This window comes from Panthera leo, chromosome D2 (genome assembly GCF_018350215.1).
Source record: "Panthera leo isolate Ple1 chromosome D2, P.leo_Ple1_pat1.1, whole genome shotgun sequence".
Taxonomy (NCBI): domain Eukaryota; kingdom Metazoa; phylum Chordata; class Mammalia; order Carnivora; family Felidae; genus Panthera; species Panthera leo.
Genome location: NC_056689.1, coordinates 39,091,600 through 39,114,972, shown reverse-complemented (window position 1 = coordinate 39,114,972; position 23,373 = coordinate 39,091,600). Strand labels below are relative to the sequence as shown.

Below are 23,373 nucleotides of genomic sequence, written 5' to 3'. Positions count from 1 at the left end.
TTCCCCTTGAGTTCAAATCCTGCATCAGACTCTCTGCTGTCAGTGCAGAGCCTGCCTTTGGATCCTCTGTCTCCCAATCTCTCTGCTCCTCCTCCACTCATGCTGTCTCTCTCTCTCTCTCAAAAATAAGTAAAAAATTAAAAAAAAAAAAACAGACCTAGAAAATTCACAAAACCTCCTTCAGCCTCAGCTGAAGGAATTCTCAAGTGAGGATTTACTTCTGTACATCTCAGAGAGCTTTAGGGATGGATGATCCAAAATGATAGCTGGCTCCAGGCAGCCCTACGGACTCCTTACTCAACTAGAACCCAGGCAGCGGGAGAGGACGGGGTGGTGAGGAGTTTCCTGAGCAGTAATTCAGTAGAGGTGTCACATCTGCCTGGAAGTGCTCGCCCAGACCTCAGGGGTTGGCCCATCCTTCCGGAAGTGTTCGCTTTCTGGCTCCAACCACGGTGAGTGAGGAGATGACCGCACGGGAAGGTGTCCTGTCACGGGGAGGACAGGGTGGAGTGAAGGTGGCTTCGTATGGGCCGCCAGGCCCCGGCAGGGTGAAGAGAGTGTCCTCACAAAGAGGGTGTCCCGGAACAGGGCTCAGAACCAAGAGAAACAAATGTGTTTTAAGGGGGAGGACAGTTTGGGTGATGACCTCATTATTAGCAACGTGCTGGCACATTCTCTGTAAATCATGTTTTTAAATTCTCTACGGATAACGCACCCCCCATCACCTGTATCCTGAGGTGACAGCTGCCCCATCCTCCTCCATCTGGCCTGTGTTTGGTGTGCCTCAAGCATGAATCCACGCTGAGATGAATACATACGTGAAATAAAAAGGGAAAGTTTGAGGAGAAGTGGGATCTTTATGCAGTACTGGAGTAGTTTCCACAAAAGGGGTATTAGTGCAAAAGACAGACAGAGCTAACGGTATGGGAGGAAAGTCTGGCCCACACCGTCTTAACCACATGATCCGAGTGACGTCGTCGTTACTGAGCTGAGTTGAAACCGGGGCACTGGCTAGAACACAGCATCGTTTTCGAATGTTCCTGCCGGTGTTGCAGGACCTGACTCTAATCCTGAGGCAATACATCAGAAAAACAGAAACCGAGAGACATCCTCAACTAACCTGTTATCACCAAAAAGTGTCAAGGTCCTGGAAGTGAAGGAAAGACTTTGGCACTGTTTCAGATTTCAGGAGATGAGACATGAATACTCAATGGAACACGCAATCTCAAACTGGAACCTTTTGCCATAAAGGACACTACTGGGGGGCATTTGGCAAATTTTGTGCAGGGCCTGAAGGTTACGTGGAGTTATGGTATCAGTGTTAATTTTTCTTTTCCTTCTTCCCTCCCTCCCTCCCTTCCTCCTTTCTTCCCTCCCTCCCTCCCTCCCTTTCTCCTTGCCTCCCTTCCTCCTTCCCTCCCTCCCTCCCTTCTTCCCTTCCTCCCTTCCTCCCTCCCTCCTTCCCTCCCTTCTTCCCTTCCTCCCTCTCTCCCTTCCTCCCTTCCTCCCTCCCTCCCTCCCTTCCTCCCTTCTTCCCTTCCTCCCTCTCTCCCTTCCTCCCTCCCTCCCTCCCTTCCTCCCTTCCTCCCTTCTTCCCTTCCTCCCTCCCTTCCTCCCTTCTTCCCTTCCTCCCTGCCTCTCTCCCTTCCTCCCTCCCTCCCTTCCTCCCTTCTTCCCTTCCTCCCTCCCTTCCTTCCTTCTTCCCTTCCTCCCTGCCTCTCTCCCTCCCTCCCTGCTTCCCTTCTTCCCTTCCTCCCTCCCTTCCTCCCTTCTTCCCTTTCTCCCTCCTTCCCTTCCTCCCTTCCTCCCTTCTTCTCTCCCTTCCTCCCTCCCTCCCTTCCTCCCTTCTTCCCTTCCTCCCTCCCTTTCTCCCTTCTTCCCTTCCTCCCTGCCTCTCTCCCTTCCTCCCTCCCTCCCTGCCTCCCTTCTTCCCTCCCTCCCTTCTCCCTTCTTCCCTTCATCCCTCTCTTCCTCCCTTCTTCCCTTCCTCCCTTCCTCCCTTCTTCCCTTCCTCCCTCCCTCCCTGCCTCCCTTCTTCCCTTCCTCCCTCCCTTCCTCCCTTCTTCCCTTCCTCCTTCCCTCCCTTCCTCCCTTCCTTCCTCCTTCCCTCCCTTCCTCCCTTCCTCCCTCCCTCCCTCCCTTCCTCCCTTCTTTTCTCTCTCTGCCCCTCTCTCTTTTTTTGTGGCAGAAAAGCATTCAGAACGCTCCAGACAGGAGAGAAATCATGATCAAAGAGACACAGGAAAAGCACCTCCAGTTTGGGGAACTTGGAGCATTCTCTGTCAGAAAGTTGCAGAAGGGGAAGGGTCAGGGCCCAGGTAATGAGACGAAGAATGAGGTAACGACGGATCATTTTATGAGACTTTCGGATGCCACATTTCAAAATATCGGCATCAAGCGGCACAAATGACTTAAAGGATGAAATAATATTTAAATATTTTAAAAACAGTATTTGCATCCGTGTGGATTTCTTGACCTTGATGACTACTTCGAGGTTGTAGAGGCAAACCTGTCCGTGTGAAAGACAAATTAAAGACCGGGATGACGGAGTGTCCTGTTGGCAACCTGGTCTCATGGGCTCAGGAAAAAAAAAAAAAATAGTACTGTGCCTGCAGTTTTTCTGTAAGCTTGCTATTGCGACAAAATAATAATTTAAGAAAGCAAATCAAGGCTCAAGGAGTTATATAACACGACCAAGGCCACGTGGATAAAGTTATATAACACGACCAAGGCCACATGGATGATACGTGGCTGGCCCAAACTGCAACGCAGGTGCGTCTGACTTGTAAGTCCCCGATGTGGCCCTGGACAGCCCCGCTGCCTCCCCCAAGTCCTTCTATTTCTACCCAACAAGACCCCTGTTCCTGTTCCTTCACCTGCAGAACAGTCGTCCCTCGCCCAAACCGCGTTGAGGTCCTCCCGACGGAACTGTTTTCCCCTACCCAGCCCTGTGCTGGCTCCAGCTCCCCCATCCCGCCAGCCGGCACCGCGGTGGGACCCACAGCAGGCAGCCGCAGGGCTCCGGGGGAGCTCTGGCTGTTCTCGCACTCTTCCCAAAGACCCCGAGATTTCTCAAACCGCTTACAAGAAAGCACGGTGATTTTTTCTTGCCTTGGCTCCCCATTGTTAGCACCCCTACAGGCAGAGATTCCCTGCGGACCGGGTGCCTTGAATCGGGGATCTCGTCACTTACGGCTTCATATGCTCCTCTGTCACTTAATCTCCATTGCAGCTTACCAGACATCACCCGTGGCCAAAACCGGAAACTGCTGCTCTCCTCTGACTTCCAGGCACGGCCCTGCCTCCCCACAGCTGAGCCTGCCAGGACAGAGGAAAGGGGAACATGGAAAGGGTTTTCCTGCGACTCCGATCCACGTGCCCACTGACTTAGCCACGGGCTCCAGAAGCAGGAGCTGTGAGGCTGGGGTGGGGAGTAGGTGTATGGGCCGCTCGGTGGTGAGGCGTGTCCCATGACATACACTTTGTCCTAGTTCCACCTGACCACCCTCTTCTTAAGCCATGGCCTCTGTACTGCCTGGAACCAAATGGCCCCCTCCCAAGAGCTGAAGAGGCTCTGGAACCGGAATGGCCCCCGGAAGGAGTCACATGGAGACATTCCCGTAGGTCTTCGCTCCCCTGGGAACAGAGTACAACCCTGGTATGTCGTCTCCTGCTGGTGGGCATCTGGGGGATGGTGGTGGTGGTTCTACGAATGTGTCACCAGCCAGGACGGGGCCGAGGCCCAGGAGGGAGAAGGCTCCCTTTGCTGCGTGCCCCCGCCGGTGCCTATGTAAGTGTTCTCCCCTTTCACTGCTGGGGAAGTCAGAGTCCCACCCCATGAGACATTTCCCTGCTTACGGGCCTGGAGTTTCTCTTTAGCCGGTTTTCTAAGTGCCCCTCCAGCCTGAGTGCCCTGAGAGGGAATGTTGCTGTGTAAACAAGATGGCCGCTTCCTGACTGGCCCTTCCCCAAATAGAGGCCCTTGTGACAGGAGCCTCTCTGGGTGGAGAGGAAGCCTGGTAGCCTGCATCCATATAAATGGTGCTGCCCACCTCTCCACTCTGACCTGAAGGCAGAGATCCCCGTGGGCTCTGTTGGATGGGTAAGTTTAGCCCCATCCCGTCTTACCCAGTGCACGGGTTACAGGCCATGAGAGCCAGCCCAGCAATCACAAACACAACTAAGGGTCAGCCTGGGAAGAAGGGGGCCTCCGCATGCACTACGGGGAGGTGTTCCCAGAATCATAACTATGGATGCAGGAAGATGGGCTTGAGAATATCCTTATACTCTGCCATGCTCCTCGGCCAGATCCACTGTCCCTGGAAACTCCCTGCCAGTGAGGGAGAGGACAGCCTGCCAAGGAGAAGGGGACTCCTCAGCAGCAGGGCGGGGGGGGGGGGGGGCGGGATGTCCTATCATCGACACCGGTCATCTATTGTTTATCCTCAGGAACATGGCCCCTGAGACCCCGCAAGAGGGTAGCTGAGAGTATAGGAACAGAGGGAGTGAACCCCAAAGCCTGAGAGGGACAGGTCAGGATTGTCTCCAGGGCGCAGAAGTTTTAGCAGAAGTCAAGACAGGTGACACGAGTTCCTGCGGTCACACAGCGAGGTATGACCAGAGATTGCATTAGACGCCAGGCCCCCTGACAGCCCAGGCCCTCCCCACCAGCCCAGGTGCCACACGGCCTCCAGCCCGAGAGGTGAGGCATGAGACTGCAGAGGAGGCCAGGGGTTTCCAAGGATAGTTGGGGTCTTTCTCAAAGTCCTGTCTGTACCTGCCCGAGCCCTCGGGCTTGGCCCTGTGCCTGAATCTTGACAAAGCCCAGCAAGGGGGAAACCTTTGCAGATGCTTCAGATGGGCCGGTGGCCCTTTCTTTCCGCAGGAGGAACCACTGCAACAGAAGCCATGTTGCTGTCCTCTTTGGTCCTTACTTTGGCCTTGCTGATGGCTTCCGGCATGGAGTACAAGGTGAAGGAGGTCTGTATCGGAAATCCTGGCATCCCTGGCACTCCTGGATCCCACGGCCTGCCGGGCAGAGATGGGAGAGACGGCATCAAAGGAGACCCTGGGCCTCCAGGTACTGAGTGAGAGGCCCGAGCCTCAGCCGAGGGACAGTGACCTGCCTTCAGGAGGCCCACCCGTCCAGGGCTCTGGGCTGGGTCCAACGGTCGGCCGGATGGTGGGCGTGGCGGGCGGTCCTTGGGGGGCCTTAGACTAGAGCAGCTCTGGAGAGTCTACCCTCAGAGTGCCCATGAGGTGACAGGTGAGTCAGCTCGGCTGATAAGGGAGGTCACTTCACATCAGCCCCAGCCCAGCTGTGGGTGGTGGATACGACAGATCAGTGTCCCCTTCTCTTTCCAGGCCCGATGGGCCCGCCTGGAGGAACACCAGCCTACTCCGGGCCTAATGGGCTGACGGGAGCCCCTGGCGTCGCTGGAGAGCGTGGAGTACAGGGGGAGCCTGGCGAGAGAGGCCCTCCAGGTGAGCGGGCCGCATCCACACGGGCACCGCGCCCACGTGACCAGCTACATGCGGGATGATGGGGATCAGACAGAACCGTGGAGGTCCCCGAAAGTCATGGCGCTCAACCTAAGTGAGAGAAGATGAGGCCGGGGAGAGGAGCCGGAGATGCCTAAGTAGTGCGCCACAGGGAGGGACTGTGGGTGCCGAGGGTGCTCCACACATCGGGATGGGCAGGGTGTCAGGGGTGGGGTGGGGACAGCATGGGAGGCAGGGAAGGCACTTCCTAGGGCTGAGGCACTGGGGGGCATTGTGAAAGGTGTAGGGAGCTAGGTGGGGTCCAGGCAGATGAGGTGAATGGGAGCCCCCCACACAGAGCGGAACTCCAAAGCTCAGAGCGGTGACCAAGGTCAATCAGGAGGCTGCAGAAAGAGCCAGGTTTGCTTTTGGTGGAGGGTGAGGGAAGGGAGCTTGCATCCAAACCGGAAAAATCCATAGGAGTGGGCAGACAGAGCCATTAAAGGACAGGCAGGAAAGACGCGCAGGGAGGGGTCCAGCAGGTGCAGGGCTGCGTCAAAGGACGCAGCGCGTGTGGACACATACTCCAGGGCCTGAGTGGTGGGGACGGACAAGCAAAGGGCAGAATGCCAGGCTTGCAGCTGGCAGCATGCCTGCTTGGCAGCTAGTGGGGGGGGGGTGTTTGTTGGCTCGCCCTCATCTTGAGTGGGAATCTCTTGACAGGGCTTCCAGCTTCTCTAGATGAGGAGCTCCAAACCACACTCCGTGACTTGAGACATCAGATCCAGCAGGCCATGGGAGGTAAGGGGGCTCCCCAGGGCCTCTAGCACAGAGGGTCTCCCATAAGTTCCTCTGCTGCCCAGCATCAGGCTCCAGAACCTAGAGCCTTTTTTTAAGTTTATTTATTTATTTTGAGAGAGAGAGGGACAGAGAGAGGATGCATGAGCAAGCAGGGAAGAGGCAGAGAGAGAGAGAGGGAGAGAGAGAGAATCCCAAGCAGGCTCCATGTTGTCAGTGCAGAGCCCAACTCGGGGCTCGATCCCACGAACTGTGAGATCATGACCTGAGCCAAAATCAAGAGCTGGACGCTTAACAGAATGAACCACCCAGGTGCCCCCAGACCCTAGAGACTTGACAGACAGGTCTTGGGGGAAAAGAATGAAACTTTCCCTTTCCTGATGTCTTTGAATAACTCAGAAAGCCAGAGGTAGACACAGATCAGTTCCCTATGTCAGGGGAGTGCAAGGTCTCTGCCTATGTTGCTTTCTGTCGAGCCCCAGGAAAATGCAGTTGTTAAATGGGTGGAAAATAAGTAGGTGTTAAATGGGTGAACAAATGAATGGGATGATGAGAGCATGGAGGGGAATTTGGGAAGACTAGGGTTGGTAGAGGGAGGAGAGGCAGAGAGGGCGTGAAAGCCGAGAGCCCGAGTGAAGGAAGGGACTTAGATCCAGAGCGGTCTGTGGCCTGACTCGGTTTTTCTGCTCCAGTCCTAAGTTTGCAGGAGTCCATGCTGGTAGTGGGAGAAAAGGTCTTCTCCACCAATGGGCAGTCGGTTAATTTTGATGTCATTAGAGAGTCATGTGCCAGAGCAGGTGGCCGCATTGCTGTCCCCACGAGCCCAGAAGAGAACGAAGCCATCGCCAGCATCGTGAGGAAGCACAACACTTACGCCTACCTGGGCCTGGAGGAGGGCCCCAGCCCTGGAGACTTCTGCTACCTGGATGGGGCCCCCGTGAATTACACCAACTGGTACCCAGGGGAGCCCAGGGGTGGGGGCAAAGAGAAGTGCGTGGAGATGTACACAGACGGGCAGTGGAATAACAAAAACTGCCTGCAGTACCGCCTGGCCATCTGTGAGTTTTGAGCGGGCGCCCAGGCCACAGGATAGATAGGGCCCTGCCTTGCCTTTCGGCCTCCATCCTGAAGATGCACCTGATCTCTGAGATGCTCCTTTTCAACAAAATTGTATTTGTGGCTGTTAGGGCGGGAGGCATTCTTAGCCACTCCACTCCCCCGACAGGCCCTGAATCCCCACCCACATCATGAATCAGTCTGACACTCCCCCTGAGCCCTTCCCGGTAATGCAATCTGGGCCCCGCTCCTAACTTTGCCCTTTGGAAGAGATGGAGACTTCCTTCTTCCTCTTCTTGTCCAGTCCCTTAATTTCTAGATGGCAACAGTGAGGCCCCGGGATGGAAGTTCCCTCCAAAATCACACAGAAGGTGGCTGCTTCCTGGCTTCCCCGACTCTTAACTCTGCAGACTACCACCTGCCCAGCCCCATCAAGATTTAGCAGTTCTGGTCAAGCATAATGATAGAGACAGGTGGAATTCTGGGGAGTTCCAAATGCAGGAGCTAAGGACCCATTTGGGATTATCCGGTCTCTGTCTCCGTGAGGTCAGAGGGCAAGGTGGTGTCCCAGTGTGGTGGAGGCCAACCTAACCCTGACGATTGGCACGGATTATCCACTTCCTTGAGTCTTGGGTTGCCTGCTCAACTCCCTGACCTAAAAGCAGCCAGTTTACATCACTAGGGAAGATCTCATCCCTGACCCCAGACATAATCCAAGCTCCTTCCTGCCGATGGACATATCCCCACACCGTTTTGGGTCTCCGTAAGTTGCTCACACCACCCACGCCACGAGCTATTTATCGAGCACGTAAATAGTGTATGTGCCGAGTCTGGGTACCCAGAAACTTGCCAAGCACTTCTAATACACCTTTTGGAGTATGATTTCATCTTTACCCAACACCATAGGCCCAGCCTTATTTTCCCCATTTTTATACAAGGACGCTGAAACTTAGAGAAGTTAAGTGTTTTGAGTTTTATTACTTGGGGCAAGTGGCAGAGGCTGGATTCACACCTATCTACCTGGACCTGAGGTTTATGCTCACAACCACGTCACCTCTTGCCGGACAGAGGCGATTTCCGTGTAATAAATCATGACTGCGTTAACGTGAGTTTTCATTGCTTTGGTTTCAAGAAATAACACGTTCCCGGGTGCTTGGGTGGCTCAGTCATTAAGCATCTTACTTCAGCTCGGGTCATGATCCCACGGTTGGTGACTTAGAGTCCCTCACTGGGTGTGCTCGAGCCCTTAATTGGGTGAACATGAACCCCATTTCAGGTGAGCCCTGCTTCTCTCTCTCTCCTTCCTTCTCTCTCTCTGCCCCTCACTCACCTGTGCCCTCTCTCTCTCTCAAAAAAAAAAAAGAAAGAAAGAAAGAAAGAGAGAGAGAGAAAGAAAGAAAGAAAAGAAAGAAAGAAAGAAAGAAAGAAAAAAAAAAAAGAAAAAGAAACAACACATTTCTGTATTTTTGTAAATCAAATGAACTCTGGTTCCAAGCCCCCACTTGCTGAAAAATGGACCGTTGGGGTCTCAGGTAAATGCCTTCTTTGTTGGATGGGAGAGGTGACCTGCTTCCAACTGGTGCAGCTGTATGTTGTACACACATATGGTACGAGCGTATGGTGAGCTACAAAAAACACCTGGAAGAACATATGGGCGTCGTCATTGAGGGCTGGTGTTAAGATAATGCCTGATCTAAGTCCTCATGGTCCCTTGGTGGGTGGTAATATCACGCCTTCCATTTTCCGCTTAGCCACCTGGATGTTTTCCATAGCCCAAAGACGATGGCATTCGGGGCTCTGTCCCAGCCTCTGTGAGCCACCTCAGCCTCAGGTCTACATGAAAAGGGACCGTGTCCCCGTGCTCCAGGGATGTGTGGGAATCAGACTGCGTCTCTACTTGCTTGAGGAGGCAGGAGACACGTATGTGCCCCATCTCCAGAAAGGTCCCCCCTTCTCCTACCTTTACATCTTCAAATGCTCTCGCTCACTGCATCTTTTCTTGGGCAAAAGAGAGCTGTGGATCAAACCCCACCAGCCCAGGTGGAAATGAGTCGAAATATTTCTCATCTTTCTTAAATGTTAAGTTTTAATCGGGCCACCCTACCACGTGGGCTTAGGGCCCAGCATACGAATTATTGGGGCTTCCCCAAAATTCAAAAAAGCAAAAAAGGGAAGCATATTGTTGCTATTTTATAGACGAACAATCTAAGCCTCTGGCAATTGATGTCTTTCTTCTCCTTTCTTCTTAGTGTTATTTTTATTTACTTTATGGTTTTATTTGCTATGGTTACTGTATTATTTTTTACCACTTTAAAGTAAGTATCCCTGGTTTATAAGGAAGCTATTGATTTTTTGTTGATCTTATATACAAACATCTTTTTGGATTCTCATTTTGCCCTTAATATTTTTGATATAATTACCTTATATTTTGTAAATTCTATGAATGTTGTTACAGATGACAGAAATTCTGCCCGTTCCTTATAATATTTATATGTCTTAAACATCATTTTAATCTTCTGTATGGGCCAAGAGCCCCCATACATTGTTGAAGATGCTCAATGATAAATATCTTTTGGGGGCACTAAGGGTATACGGAAAACCATTAATAATAGCATGTGTTAACTTAATCTGTTAACATTGAAAGTCATTTATCGCGGTTAAGTCATTTCCCACACCTGGGTACTGGCATCTAGAGCCCACAGATGAAAATAAGAGGTTTTACGTGCCTCACCATTTAAGGTTGGAGAGACATCCCAGGAATGGCACCATGGAACCTGAGAGGGCTCACCATGGGTGGTTTGGTGATTCTCCTCCTTTTGGTCAGTATAAGAAGGACTAAAGAGGGGAAAGGAGGGCGACCCACCTTGGATGCCATACCTACTTCCATAGTGGAAACTATCCCTTCCATAGGCATGGGGAGGGGACTCTCCTAGCCTCCTAACCTTAGCGAGTAGGGATGCCCAAATTGCTTTGCCTCTCCTGGAATGCGAAGGGGGAAATTTTCCTGTTCTACAATCGCTGATGTGCTGACCCGGCTGGGGCACGGGGAGGTGGAGGGGAGAACGGACCCGTGAGCAGGAGTGTTCCAGGGCAATGTGGATTGCCACCACCTGGATAGGGTTTCCCAGGGCCTGTATGAATGTCAGTGTCATGGAAGCAAGCCAGGTTTAAACTCTACTTATGAGCAGGTTGCCCCTGGGAACACGAAGAACAAGAACCTCTGAAGTGAAATATCCACTGACCTGATGTTAAGGGTAGGGAGCACACAGCTGGAGGCTCTCACAGAATCCTTTCTTGAAGACCCAGCTTCTGAGAGGAACTGTCATTGGGAATCAGTCATACAAAGGGATCTAACAAGCAGTCAGGGGCGGGCTAAGAAGCAGCAGTGTCCCCACTGACATGTGGTTCCTCCCGCGAGTGGCTATTGCCCACCTTTGGCACCATCATTCTCTCCACCCCCTACCTGCTCAGGGAAGCAAGAGAGAAGGCCACTGCCCACCCTTCGCTTCAAGAAACCCCAGCCTCAAGCCTGGCCCACACCCTCTGGCCAGCATGGTGATGAATCACAGGTGAAATGGAGATCCCAGTGACAAAACTGGAGGCCGATCATCATTTGGACTGGGTCTTAAATCAGCCCTATAGGGGCACCTAGGTTGCTCAGTTGGTTGAGCATCTGACTCTTGATTTCAGCTCAGGTCATGATCCCCAAGTCGTGGGATCAAGCCCCACATCGGGCTCCACACTGAGTGTGGAGCCTGCTTGGGATTCTCTCTCTCTCTCTCTCTCTCTCTCTCCCCCAAAATAAAATAAAATAAAATAAATAAAGTAAAGTAAAATAAAATAAAATAAAATAAAATAAAATAAAATAAATCAGCCCTAGAAAGTTTGCATTGCCGGCATCTGGGGGAAAAAAAGTATGAAAAATTGTAAGACCATGTATTAGTTTTGAGAACAGGGTGAGCTTCAAGCTTCCAGATTGTGCACATCTGCATTAAGACTCTCAATCAAACTTGTTATATATTAAATTAGTGAGTTACATGGATTTGTTTTTTGATATTGAACCATCCTTCCATTCCTGGGATACACCTTACTTGGTCAAATTAGTGGCCGATACTCTCATCACACTTACTTGGTGCCAGATTCTACACTTGGGTTAACTCATGTAATCCTCATCGACCCTGCTATGGAGATGCTGTTATTATCCCCAACTTACAAATAAGAATATTGGGGCACACAGAGGTTAAAGTGCTTTGCCAAAGGTCATGCGGCCAGTTCAAGGAGGACTTGGGCCATGAATACAGGAAGTCAGATTCCAGAGACTGTGCTATTAACCAGGGATGCAGGGCTGGACTTTAATAGTTACTTCTGGCTTTCAGGTGGGTTTGTGTGTGCTCCACATCATCTAATTATTCTGATATTAGTGGTAGCGGGGACATATTCTTCCCATGATTGGAAAAGCCAAGAAGAGGCCGGATTCAACCTGCACGTGCATTTAAAGCACCGCTCCTTTGTGTCTGCTCACCCTCACACGGCCGAGCCAAATATCACAGGGGTTGGGATGTAGGGGACTCTACATATCCCAGTGGAGGCTCTGCAAAATACCATGGCCAAGGGCATGGATATAGAATTCTATGACACAGAGAAGTAAAATAGCAGGAACAATGATCCAAACTACCATGGTCAGATTTGCCAAGATTATTTATTGTGTTTTTGCAAAGAATCATTTTTAAAAATTGTATTATTAGCTTCAGAGTGATTTCTTTATTCTACTTCATTCATTTCATTATTTAAATCTTTCTTTCTCCTTCCTTCCTTCCTTGCTTCCTTCCTTCCTTCCTTCTTTCCTTCCTCTTCCTCCCTCTTCCTTCCTCCTTCCTTCCTTCCTTCCTTCCTTCCTTTCCTTCCTTCCTTTCTTTTCTTTTCTTTTCTCTTCTCTTCTCTTCTCTTCTCTTCTCTTCTCTTCTTTTCTTTTCTTTCTTTACCATCTTTTTAAAAATATCAATTCATCAGGGCACCTGGGTAGTGCGGATAGTTGAACGTCCGACTCTTGATTTCAGGTCAGGTCATGATCTCATGGTTCTTGGGTTCGAGCCCCACATCAGGCCCTGCGCCGACAATGCAGAGCCTGCTTGGGAATCTCTCTTTCTCTCTCTGTCCTTTCCTTGCTCGCTCTTTCTCTCAAAATAAATAAGTAAAACTTAAAAATAATAAAAAATGAAAAATATCAATTCATCTGTAACACAGAGTCAACCATACTTGGAGGACTAGCTTTGAGGCTTGTTGTACCAGGCAGCTTTCTTTCTGCTTATTTCCTGCTGTGTTGGGTGATTTTCACAAAATGAACTCAAGCTTACCTGATCTCCAACTGAGAAAATCCTGAGGTGCCCAGGATGCACGTCCCTATGGTGCACCAGGTTGTGATGAGCTGAAACTCATCTTGAAACTCAAGATGAAAAATCATGTTTCATCTTGACCTTAATAACAAAATTCAATAATAATCATGGGGGCACCTGGGTGGTTCAGTCAGTTAAGCGTCCGACTCTTGATTTCCGCTCAGGCTGTGAGATTGGAGCCCTTGAGTGGGGCTCTGCTTAGGATTCTCTCTCTACCTCTCTCTCCGCCCCTCCCGACTCATTCTGTTCCCCCCAAAATAAATAAACCTTAAAAAATCATCATCGTCATCATAGCAGAATAATAATAATAGCATACATTAAAACACAGACCTACAAGAGGACAGACGTAAGAATATGCATCTTCAAGGGAAGACCTTCCCCACCGGAGTTAAGGCTTTCTTATTGTCCCTCTGCTCATCCCTCCCTCCTCCAGTCGTGTTCTCTCCCCTACTTCCCAAGCCACCTTTCCTCCAGTCTGGAGCATGTAGGGTTCTGGTTTTATGTAATTCTCTCGGTTTTAAATTCCCACCTTTCTGGGAGGTCTGCCCATTTGCTGCATGGGTTGAAAAGTGTTTGTCCTCTGAGCTCGGGGCCCTTCAAAGTTGTGTCAATGGCACCAGGAAACACAGCCCTGAGAGGGGTCTTCTGTACGATGGGCCCCAGGAATCTGGGAGTCACAGCGCATAGTGACCTTGAGTACACAGAGCTGAAGACCCTTGAGAAGCCAGAACAGCAATCACAAGGCAGAGTCAAGAGGAAGTGGCCCCGCCCCGACTCCTCACCAGGGAAAAAGCAAACCTCTCGAGCTGTTTGGTAAGGCTAAGTGTTTCAAAGAGTGAGTGTAAGTTTGCGGGGAGGGCGGGAATCAAAGGTCAGGTCAGGGACTTGAAAAAGGCCACTTGATCATGCTCGGGAGATAAGACGCTACTGGAAACCCAGGCACGGAGGAACCGTGGATTGGTCTGGTGCCTGCTCCTGCTCGGGGTCTCTGCTCCTCCCAGGGGACTCTCTCAGGGGACTCTTCCTGTGTGCCCAGCCCTGGGATGCGTCCTGGGATGCGCCCTGGGAGACAAGCCAGGAAGGTATCTGGGAAAGTGGGCACTGACGTGAGCCATGGCTGGAGAGCAGTCGGGCAGGCTGCTTTGAGGAGGTGATGCGGAAGGACTCGTTCATCTGTAATTGTTTATCCAGCACTCTCTCTGCTTCCAGGCACCCTTCTGGGTGGGGCCACAACAGCTGAGAACCACACCCCCGTTCTGGAGAAGTTCTTGTTCTAAAGGACTGCGGTGGTCAAGGAGTATACAATTAAGTAAACAAGACAGTTTTACGGGGAGAGAAATTATAGGCAGAGAATTAAACCAGGAAGACACGATAGAGTGGCCACTTAAAATTAAATGGTAAAGGAAAGCCCTTGCTCCAGAGATAATATTTAATCTGAAATGTGAATGACAACAAACAGTCATGCAGAGGTAGAGGGAAGTGTCCTAGGCTGGAACAGCAGTGCAAGTGCCCGCATTCAACTTTGAACTTGAGTGATTTACAAATACTTCCTCCCCTGTGGCTCCCTCTGTGACATGGGTGCCTCATCCAAAGATGACATTTTTTTTCTTAAATTTTTTTTTAACGTTTATTCAGACTTGAGAGAGAGTGTGAACAGGGGGAAGGGCAGAGAGAGAGGGAGACACAGAATCTGAAGCAGAATCCAGGCTCTGGGCTGTCAGCACAGAGCCCGACGCGGGGCTCGAACTCACAAACCGTGAGATCATGACCTGAGCCGAAGCTGGACCCTTAACCGACTGAACCACCTAGGCGCCCCCGAAGATGACATTTAAAGGGAGGCATGAGGGGACTCAGTGGTTAACCACCGCCCCCCCCCCCCCCCCGCAGTAAACCTAACACAAATGGAAGGATGAACTAGTCAGAGCAGCTGACACAGAGGTGTGTGCCTGTTCACGTAGGTGTGTGTGTACGTGCGTGTGCATACGCGTGAGGTCACATGCTTGGTAGAGCGTCTAACGGTGTCTCTTCTAGAAATGAATATCTGGAGGAAACTAGCGGCTAGACTGTGAGTCTGGAGAGTCAGAGGGGTGGAGCTGTTGGGGTGGGAGCATGGGAGGGGGCAACGGAGGGAGGACTTTAGGGTATTAAAGTAGTGAGCTGTCCAGTGCTGAGCCTCCGACCCCACCAGCAGCCCTGGAGAGCTGCCCAGTGCACAGCGGCTCTAAGGACAGTTGTTTATTAATCTGGGGTTGAAGGCCAGTCCGGCACTGTCCCTGGTCACCAGGTTAATTGGGCCTGACGTTCCTGGGCTGGAGGACCTGCTTCCCTGCCATAGCCTCAGTGCTTTGAGGAGGCCCTAGTAAGTCATTCCTGGAGGACAGAGGTAAAGGCCCCGGGCCAGGGGTCTGGCCACTCGACTTGATCGTGTGAGGTCCGGGCAGGGACTTTGGTGGGGGGTTCAGGTCCACTCAGGGCCTCTATCTCCAGCTGACCTGGGGCATTTGAATCCTTCCAGGGTCCACTTGACCTTCTGTGAACTAAAGGGTGGTCTTTCCAGCCAAAGAGAAGAATGGAAGTGGGTGTGTCCGCCAGCAGCATGTTTAAGCCTTGACTTTGGCCTCCAGCGTAATTAGGGGAAGTTAAAAAAAAAAAGAAAAGAAAAAAGATAGAAAGTGGAAAGGAGGAGAAGAATGTGATCAAGAAATTTCTCCTCCAGGGGCGCCTGGGTGGCTCAGTCGGTTAAGCATCCAACTTCAGCTCAGGTCATGATCTCACCCTCCGTGAGTTCGAGACCCGCGTCAGGCTCTGTGCTGATGGCTCAGAGCCTGCAGCCTGCTTTGGGTTCTGTGTCTCCCTCTCTCTTCTGCCCCTCCCCTGCTCATGCTCTGTTTCTCTCTGTCTCAGAAATAAATAAAAACATCAAAAAATTTTAAAAAGAAAAAAAAGAAAGTTCTCCTCCAACTTATTACTTCTCACTGAGTCCTGGAGGAAGGGAAGGGTTAAGGCGGCTGACAGGCCAGGGAAGGCAAGGGCAGATTCAGGAGTTAGGGAGCAAGGCCTGGGGGCACTGGGATTAGAGCCTCGAGAGGCCCATGGTCAGCCCAGCGGCTGCCAAGGTTTCCTGGAAAGGGGGCCAGCTTGAGCAAAAGCTGGATGAGAATCTGGAGGTGGGTTTAGGGCACAGAGCTGGGGAGGCGTCTGGGCAGCATGCAGAGGACCCTGCCAGGAGAAGGAACAGAGCGGACAGCATGCCAGCTCCAGCGTGAACAGAAATTTTAGGAGCCTGGGTTCTGGCTGGCAAACGTGACCTCTCAGTGGAAAACCTCAAGCCAAAGGAAGGAGAAAATCCGTCTCATCTGGCCAGGATCGAGGACCGAAAGAGGTTCTGTTCTGAGGGTCAGAACCCTGCCTCAGGGCACTCTGGGTCCTGAGCCCCCACCAAGTGCCTGTCACAAAAGAGACACTTGCTACAAGATGATTGACAAGCTGTGGGGGAAACAGCTGTATACGATCCTGAGGCCGGATGGGGCCTGGAGTGAAAGACGGACTTTTTACATGAAATGAGAGAACGGATGTCATAAACCGGGTCCTGCCTCATGTCATCTGCTAGAGTTTGTCTACCTTTAGGGCCCATGGGAAGGGGAAGAAGAGGGAAACTGAGGTTCCCTTGGCCCTCAAGACTCCTCAAGGGAGTCAAGAAAGAGAGTCAAAGCTCACACAGGCGATCAGCTCTCTGCCTTTGCCAGGCCACTGGGAGCGGGGCTAATTTGTGATTTCCAGATCCCATGGGCCCTCATGCACAGGGTGGCCTAACCTACCCAGGCTTGAGCCCACAGGGGCACTGGAGCCCCAGGGAGAATGGGCCCCTGTTGTGTTACGCTTGTGTATATGACTCTGTTACATTACCTTTGTTTTAACACCTCTACGACTTTTTACTTGTGTGTTTCCCCTGTGGTGTGAGAGTAATTCAGAGCCGAGGGCTATAATAGTCCCCTCTGGGTCTGCTGCCCCCGACACAGGGTCCAGCGCACCAGAGGTGATAGCAAAGGTTGACTGAACAAGATGAGACAGAATTATTTTCCTTGACTTTCTCCACTCTAAGGTGAGGACCATGTTCCTGTCTTCATCACTTCCTGTCCTCCTTCTGTGCATGCTGACAGCATCCAGCTCAGAAATAAAAATCTCCGAGGATGCCCTGAAGACCTGCTCAGCGATCACCTGTGGCATCCCAGGCAGAGATGGACGAGATGGACCCAAGGGAGAAAAGGGGGAACCAGGTACAGGACAGGCTGCTTAAATCTTTACCCCCAACACCAGACTGTTCCCCGTAAGGGACCCAGCGGAGACAGGACGAGGCTCACCTGTCATCGTGCTGGGTAGTGACTCACTCAGAATCATTCCTGTGAAAGGTCATTCTCTCCAAAGCAAAGATGCTTCTCTGGTTCTCTAGGATTCCACGTTTCCACCCCAGAATCCGTGATGCATGGTTATTTGCAGACAGCAGGTGTCCTGCCTGTTCAGGGAGCTGGCCCGGAGGACAGGCTGTCCCCTGGAATGCAGGAAGAGCTTTTTTCTTGGGTCACCACTGGTTCACTGGAGGTTTTCTGGGGTCATTGTAAATCGAACTGAACTTCTGGAAAAAGGGAATGAGCCACAGCCCTGGATCACTTTTCTTTCCTCTTACAACAGGGCAGGGGCTCAGAGGCTTGCAGGGCCCTCCGGGGAAAATGGGGCCTCCAGGAAACACAGGGCCTCCTGGGGCTCCAGGAATAAAGGGCACCAAAGGAGACCGTGGAGACAATTCAGGTAAGGAGCTCACCCCAGCACAGTGTGGGCCTAGGGAACCCGGGACCCTGGGGACTCCTGGGCCAGATGGGAGGTGGCCCTTTTCCTGCTGCCCCATCGGAAGACGCTCGACTCCTGCCCATCCAGCACACGCGTTTCTGTGAACGTGCTGCCTGAGTGCAGCCTTCCCAATCCTGCCGGGTCACCCCCCCCAACCCCAGGCCTCTGTGAGACACGGGCCTGCCTCTTCCTCAGCAGATGTAGTCTGCAAGTGCCTCCAGGCTGACAGGCAGGAACGATGTCCTCTCGAGAGTGGGGTTTATGTCTATCGTCAAAAGCGTGGCGTGGAAACGGTGGGTATCCTAGGACCCCTGAATCCCGGGGAATGTCGTGGCAACCCCCGTTCAGGGTAAAATGAAGTAAATTCGGTGACAACAAAAGTAAAATGATGACCTCTTGTTAATATCTGCCAGCTGGCCCATCAAAATTGTAAAAGTATTAAGAGGTTTTCCTAGGGGTACCTGGGTAGCTCAGTCAGTTAAGTGTAGGACTTTGGCTCGGGTCACGATCTCACGGTTTGTCGGTTCGGGCCCCGCATGGGGCTCTGTGCTAACGGCTCAGAGCCTGGAACCTGCTTCGGATTCTGTGTCTCCCTCTGTCTCTGCCCCCCCCCCCCCCCGCCACTCATGCTCTGTCTTTCTCTTTCTCTCTCTCTCTCTCTCTCTCTCAGAAATAAACATTTAAAAAAATTAAAAAAAAAGAAGTTTGCCTAGAATAAGAAATGAAAGAGAATGATTAAGAAAAAGTTATCAAAAAGGAGAATAATGAGTTGGGCTTTTTCTTGTAAATAATGATAATATTGCAACATTTTAAGCAATATGTGAACAACAGGATCCAGAGCCATAATAATTTACAAGGTTTTTTAAATGTCTATTTATTTTTGAGAGACAGAGTATAAGTGGTGGAGGGGCAGAGAGTGAGGGAGATACAAAATCTGAAGCAAGCTCCAGGCTCCGAGCTGGCAGCACAGAGCCCAACGTGGGGCTCGAACCCACGAACCATGAGATCATGACCTGGGCCAAAGTCAGATGGCTTAACCAACTGAGCCACCCAGGCGCCCCTACAAGTTTTGATTATTATTATTATCCCTATTATTATTATTACTATTGTTAGTTCTGAGTCACAGTTTACAAGAGCTACTAAGTGTATCTCAGAAGGCAGGAATGCAGGGGTTTTTTGCTTCTTTTTGTTTTCTTATTTTTTAGAATAAGCATACTCTTCAGTAAAGCTTTCTCCTCCCCCACTCTGCTTTGGCAAAATACTCTCCTCTCCAATTTAGGGTTCCTCTTCCTAATAAATACCCTTCTCCCTATTGCTTTGTAGTTGTGGAGACTAAGCTGGCCAACCTGGAGGCAGAGATGAGGAGACTGAAATCGGAACTGGACCATGTCAAAAAGTGTAAGCTTGTTTTCTGCCCCCAGTGTGTTCTTGGCTGTCACCTTTTTCTTCAGAATGCCCTAGGTTTCGGGGAGGGTAGACGAGAGCTACCATTTAAAAAAAAATTTTTTTTTAATGTTTTTATTTATATTTGAGAGAGAGACAGAGAGAGAGAGAGAGAAAAAGACAGAGCTTGAGCAGGGGAGGGGCAGAGAGAGAGAGGGAGACACAGAATCCGAAGCAGGCTCCAGGCTCCGAGCTGGCATCCCAGAGCCTGATATGGGGCTCGAACCCACAAACCATGACATCATGACCTGAGCTGAAGTTGGACAATTAACTGACTGAGCCACCCAGGCGCCCGAAAGCTAACATTTATGAACACTTATCACACACCGCGGCCTGCGCTAGGTTAGCATTATCTCGTAATATGGTTTCATTCAATCCTCCCAGTGGCCCTATTTGTGCATATTATACCCATTCTGTTTACAGGTGAGGAACAATAGGTCCGGGAAGTGTAGGTAATTCACTCGCTGTCACACAGCTAGGAAGTAACAGAGGAAGGATTGCACGTGAAGGTCTGCGCCTCCAGAATCCTGGCTCTTTGTCCAGCAATCCCTGGTCTCAGATGGCAGTCCATCCACGTCTGGTGCCCGAGCCTGGCAGGGTGGCCCAAGCACCCTTCCCTAAGTCCCCTGTACTGGGACGGTTTATACAGACGTTCCTCTCGAGGGCGGGATGTCCCAGGAGAGTGCAAGCTTTCTGCCGGGGGCTTGCTCTGCAGCTGAGGAGTGCTCCCTTACTAGGATCTGACCCCATGGTTGAACACGGGGCTATTTCTCGGAGTCCTGAGTTCCCAGGGAAGGGCTTTTCGCCTAGTTTCCTGGGCCGAGCTCCAAGCCCAGTCAACCTATCCCTTCCATTGTGATTTCAGTGCAAGCCTTCTCCTTGGGCAAAACACCTGGGAAGAAGTTCTACGTGACCAACGGTGAAAGAATGCCTTTTTCCAAAGTGAAGGCCCAGTGCGCCGAGCTCCAGGCCACCGTGGCCACGCCGAAGAACGCTGAGGAGAATAAAGCCATCCAGGATATGGCCGGCAGCCCTGCCTTCCTGGGTATCACGGACGAAGTGACTGAAGGCCGGTTTATGTACGTGACGGGAGGGAGGCTTGCCTATAGCAACTGGAAGAGGGATGAGCCTAACGACCACGGCTCCGGGGAGGATTGTGTGATCCTCCTCCAGGACGGGCTCTGGAATGACATTTCCTGCTCTTCCTCCTTCCTGGCCGTCTGTGAATTCCCAGCCTGAGGAGGAGGTCGCCTCCTTGGCTTCCCACTGAGCTCTCTGCTGCTCTGAAAGAGAATTCATGGCCCATTTCCCCACCGCACACCACGGTGTTGACTCATTCCTTCAGGGGGATGGATTGACAGGAGGGAAATAAAGGGATATGCTTATGGGGATGAGGAAGTGACAAGAAATTGACAGCCGGGCTCGAGGGTTTCTGGTCCAGTCTGTAGTGAAGGACACCCTCTGTCCTGCCTAAGAGCACAGCATCGGGTCAGAGTCAGCCATGGAAAGGGCCAAATCACACCATTCCTTCTGCAGTGAGGACACCGCAGCCTCCCAAGGCGGCCAGTGGAGGCCAGTCTGCATCAGAGCAGTAGACCTCAGCCTCCGGGAGACCCAGCTCCTTCTCCCCCACATGTTGCCACTATGGCATGTTGCCAAGCTCTCCTGCCCTACGTGCCTTCCCATGGCTAGGCCAGCCCTGTCTGACGTGGGTGCTGTTTTTATTTTTATTTTTTAATGTTTATTTATTTTTGAGAGAGAGAGAGAGGGAGACACAGAATCTGAATCAGGCTCCAGGTTCTGAGGTGTCAGCACAGAGCCCGATGCGGGGCTCGAACCCACGAACCGCGAAATCATGACCTGAGCTGAAGTCGGACGCTCAACCGACTGAACCACCCAGGTGCCCCAGGTGCTGTTTTTAGTTGTCCGTGAGTTGCACCAGGAAATCTTTCACCACCAGAGTGTAATGTCCGGTGGTGTCCCGCATCGGTAACAAGGATTAGACCAGGAGTCCCTTCACCCTGCCCAACCGGCCGTGGCCTCCCTATCATCACTAGGGTGATCTTGAGGACAAAGGGAAGCCTTCCCTCCCTGCATACTTTTAGGACAATGATTTGACTTTGTGATGTATGCCAGCATCACGGAGGAGGCCAGGCAGGCTGTGTCCCTCTCCACAGCGCAGGTCTCAATCCCTTCATGTTCAGCACCCCCTTCCTTCTGTGACATCCTCGCCTTAACATGGGTCCACACCATCCATTATTATGGAGACAAGAGGAAAACTCCCCAAAGGTGAGTTTCACACCCTGTCAAACTATGCAGTGTCATCCAGATCACGGGTGCCACCCTGTCGGATTATGCAGAGGCACCCAGTCAGCAAGTAAAACCTCCCTCCGAGCAGGGTTCTGTTGCCCTGTTGGCCAGCAACGCTGCTCATGACCAGGACTGGTTTCCAGCAACCTCGGGGTAGGTGGAGCTGAGGTTATATGGAGCCCATGCAGCAAACTGGGGAAGGAAAGTGAATTCCAGCTTCAATGTATGCCATTCACAAAATGAGATCAGAAAATATTTCACGAACGGACCAAGGGCCACTTTAACCTACTGAAATATTTATGTAAAAATGAGCTTTCTTTGTATCTGAATTGCCAAGAGAGAGCACCTCATATTTAGTAAGTGTTGGATGAGTATTTGTTGAACGGGTACAGCAAAGAATTACCAAATAGATGAGAGGATTGGACACTGAGAAGTGAATAGAGGGTAGGGTTCTCTCCCAGGCGAGCAGGACCATCAGGGCAGGGGGGGATCGCTGGGAGGGGACTTACTGCCTCATTGGCACTGGCAGGGGGAGGGTGGCAAGATCTGGGTCCTTGCCTCTAAGGATTAGCTCTTCACTGAATTTTTAGTAAGGCGCTTCTTCAGACACTGTACCTGGGGGACCGAGAAGAATATTCTCGTGGTGTAGAGAAGACCAGGTCTCTATTTTCAGTGCAAATCCACACTGCTTACCAAAAGAACGGGAAGTGCTTACAGTTTAGAGACACATGTGGAACCACAGGTATGGCAAATAGAAAAAGGAAAGACCAGAAACTTTTGAGAAGGAAAGAAGATACGCATAGAACAGCTCCAAACAAGAGAATTCCCACCAGCAGGCATGAAAGTCACACCCGGATTTTCTCATGGCTGAGACAAAAATGAGAAAACGGACAGGTAACCATTAGGTAATTCCTTCTATTTTACGTAAGGGGGTGGGGATCGTGTCTACCCTTTGTTTATACTGTGCATAAAGGCCAGTGGTGTCCAGCTGGAAAGTGGTAGAAGGTATAGTCATGTACTTCCCATGGATTGTTTCCCAGGGTCTACTGATTGCCTCCTTAGTTCAGGGAAAGGCAATAAAAATCTACAGGACAAGCTCAGATTCTTCCATCCCGTTTAGGATTCTTCCTCGCTTGTTCTTCCCTGATCTAGAAACTGGTCGTCTCTTCAGAGCTCCTCTCTAAAGGTAACCCCTTGCTGCCCTACTTCCCTTGATCTAGAACTGAGGCCCCAGCTCCCTGTACCTCATCAGCTGGCAGCGGGGTGCCGTGCAAGTTAGCTCAGAGGAGTTATCTAAAGATACAGGATTCTCAGGGCACCTGGGTGGCTCAGTCGGTTGAACATCCAACTTTGGCTCAGGTCATGATCTCACGGTTCGTCAGTTCGAGCCCCTGGTCAGGCCCTCTGCTGTCAGCACAGAGCCTGATTCTCAGATCCTCTGTTCCCCTCTCTCTCTGCCTCTCTCCCTCAAAAAGATATAAACGTTTAAACACTGATAAAAAAAAAAAAAAAGATCTAGGATTCTCATGAGAGTCCAAAGATAGAAACCGCAATTCTCCAGGCTTCCCAGGACCTGGAACAAGAGGGAAATTATGGATTTGCGGTGACTCGCCAGACAGTCCCTCTCATTCAAGGGCTGAGGACAGGCAGTCTCCTTTACTAAGGAGCATGCAGTCGTTGATCTCTCTCACACGAGGGACAGACCTTACAGGCTTCAGGCAGCACATTCCTCTCGAGCCCTGTTGTCGGTTCTGATGTCTGTTTTCTGCCATCGCGTTTCCCAGGCTGGTTTTTTTTGGACCAGGGAACTGGGAGACTTCTCCAAGCTGCAATCTTCCTTTGCTGACTCATGCCAGGAGCACAAACCTGAAGGTCATACATCAGAGTGTTCCTGGAAACGAAGCTGGTATTCACACCTCTGGGGAGCCGGGGCCCTGACCCTGGGGTCACGCCTGGGGGAAGAAAGAGGCCTGACTCTCTGTGTGCCCTGTTAGGGCTAAAGGAGAGGCGCTTGGTGGGTGGGAGGTTCAGGATTTGGAACCGGGAG

The 23,373-nt window shown here is 51.3% G+C and overlaps 2 protein-coding genes across 4 annotated transcripts; both read left to right on the top strand.

The window, feature by feature from the left end:
- The first annotated feature begins 4,005 nt into the window (after nucleotides 1-4,005).
- Nucleotides 4,006-8,439, top strand: LOC122201978 (pulmonary surfactant-associated protein A-like). Its single transcript, XM_042908058.1, has 5 exons — nucleotides 4,006-4,102; nucleotides 4,886-5,080; nucleotides 5,365-5,484; nucleotides 6,205-6,282; nucleotides 6,972-8,439. The coding sequence occupies exons 1-5, from the start codon at nucleotides 4,099-4,101 to the stop codon at nucleotides 7,346-7,348; spliced, it is 774 nt and encodes a 257-aa protein (XP_042763992.1). The 5' UTR covers nucleotides 4,006-4,098; the 3' UTR covers nucleotides 7,349-8,439.
- Nucleotides 8,440-14,904: 6,465 nt separating this feature from the next.
- On the top strand, nucleotides 14,905-20,623 carry MBL2 (mannose binding lectin 2). Of its 3 annotated transcripts, XM_042908528.1 has the most exons (6): nucleotides 14,905-15,087; nucleotides 15,244-15,307; nucleotides 16,831-17,005; nucleotides 17,418-17,534; nucleotides 18,897-18,971; nucleotides 19,882-20,623. In XM_042908528.1, the coding sequence occupies exons 3-6, from the start codon at nucleotides 16,840-16,842 to the stop codon at nucleotides 20,253-20,255; spliced, it is 732 nt and encodes a 243-aa protein (XP_042764462.1). In that variant the 5' UTR covers nucleotides 14,905-15,087; nucleotides 15,244-15,307; nucleotides 16,831-16,839; the 3' UTR covers nucleotides 20,256-20,623. The 3 variants fall into 3 exon arrangements, with proteins under 3 accessions (XP_042764462.1, XP_042764463.1, XP_042764464.1); XM_042908529.1 differs by lacking the exon at nucleotides 15,244-15,307 and having other exon boundaries at nucleotides 15,025-15,111; XM_042908530.1 differs by lacking the exon at nucleotides 14,905-15,087 and having other exon boundaries at nucleotides 15,285-15,307; nucleotides 16,889-17,005; nucleotides 19,882-20,622.
- Nucleotides 20,624-23,373: the final 2,750 nt, after the last annotated feature.

Excerpts from the sequence above, each read along its gene's own strand:
- LOC122201978 (XM_042908058.1), top strand. Across the intron at positions 5,485-6,204 it reads TGGCGAGAGAGGCCCTCCAG|GGCTTCCAGCTTCTCTAGAT; the intron begins GTGAGCGGGCCG and ends ATCTCTTGACAG. Across the intron at positions 6,283-6,971 it reads GATCCAGCAGGCCATGGGAG|TCCTAAGTTTGCAGGAGTCC; the intron begins GTAAGGGGGCTC and ends TTTCTGCTCCAG.
- MBL2 (XM_042908528.1), top strand. The coding sequence starts at position 16,840 with ATGTTCCTGTCTTCATCACTTCCTGTCCTCCTTCTGTGCATGCTGACA. Across the intron at positions 17,535-18,896 it reads AGACCGTGGAGACAATTCAG|TTGTGGAGACTAAGCTGGCC; the intron begins GTAAGGAGCTCA and ends ATTGCTTTGTAG. Across the intron at positions 18,972-19,881 it reads ACTGGACCATGTCAAAAAGT|TGCAAGCCTTCTCCTTGGGC; the intron begins GTAAGCTTGTTT and ends TTGTGATTTCAG.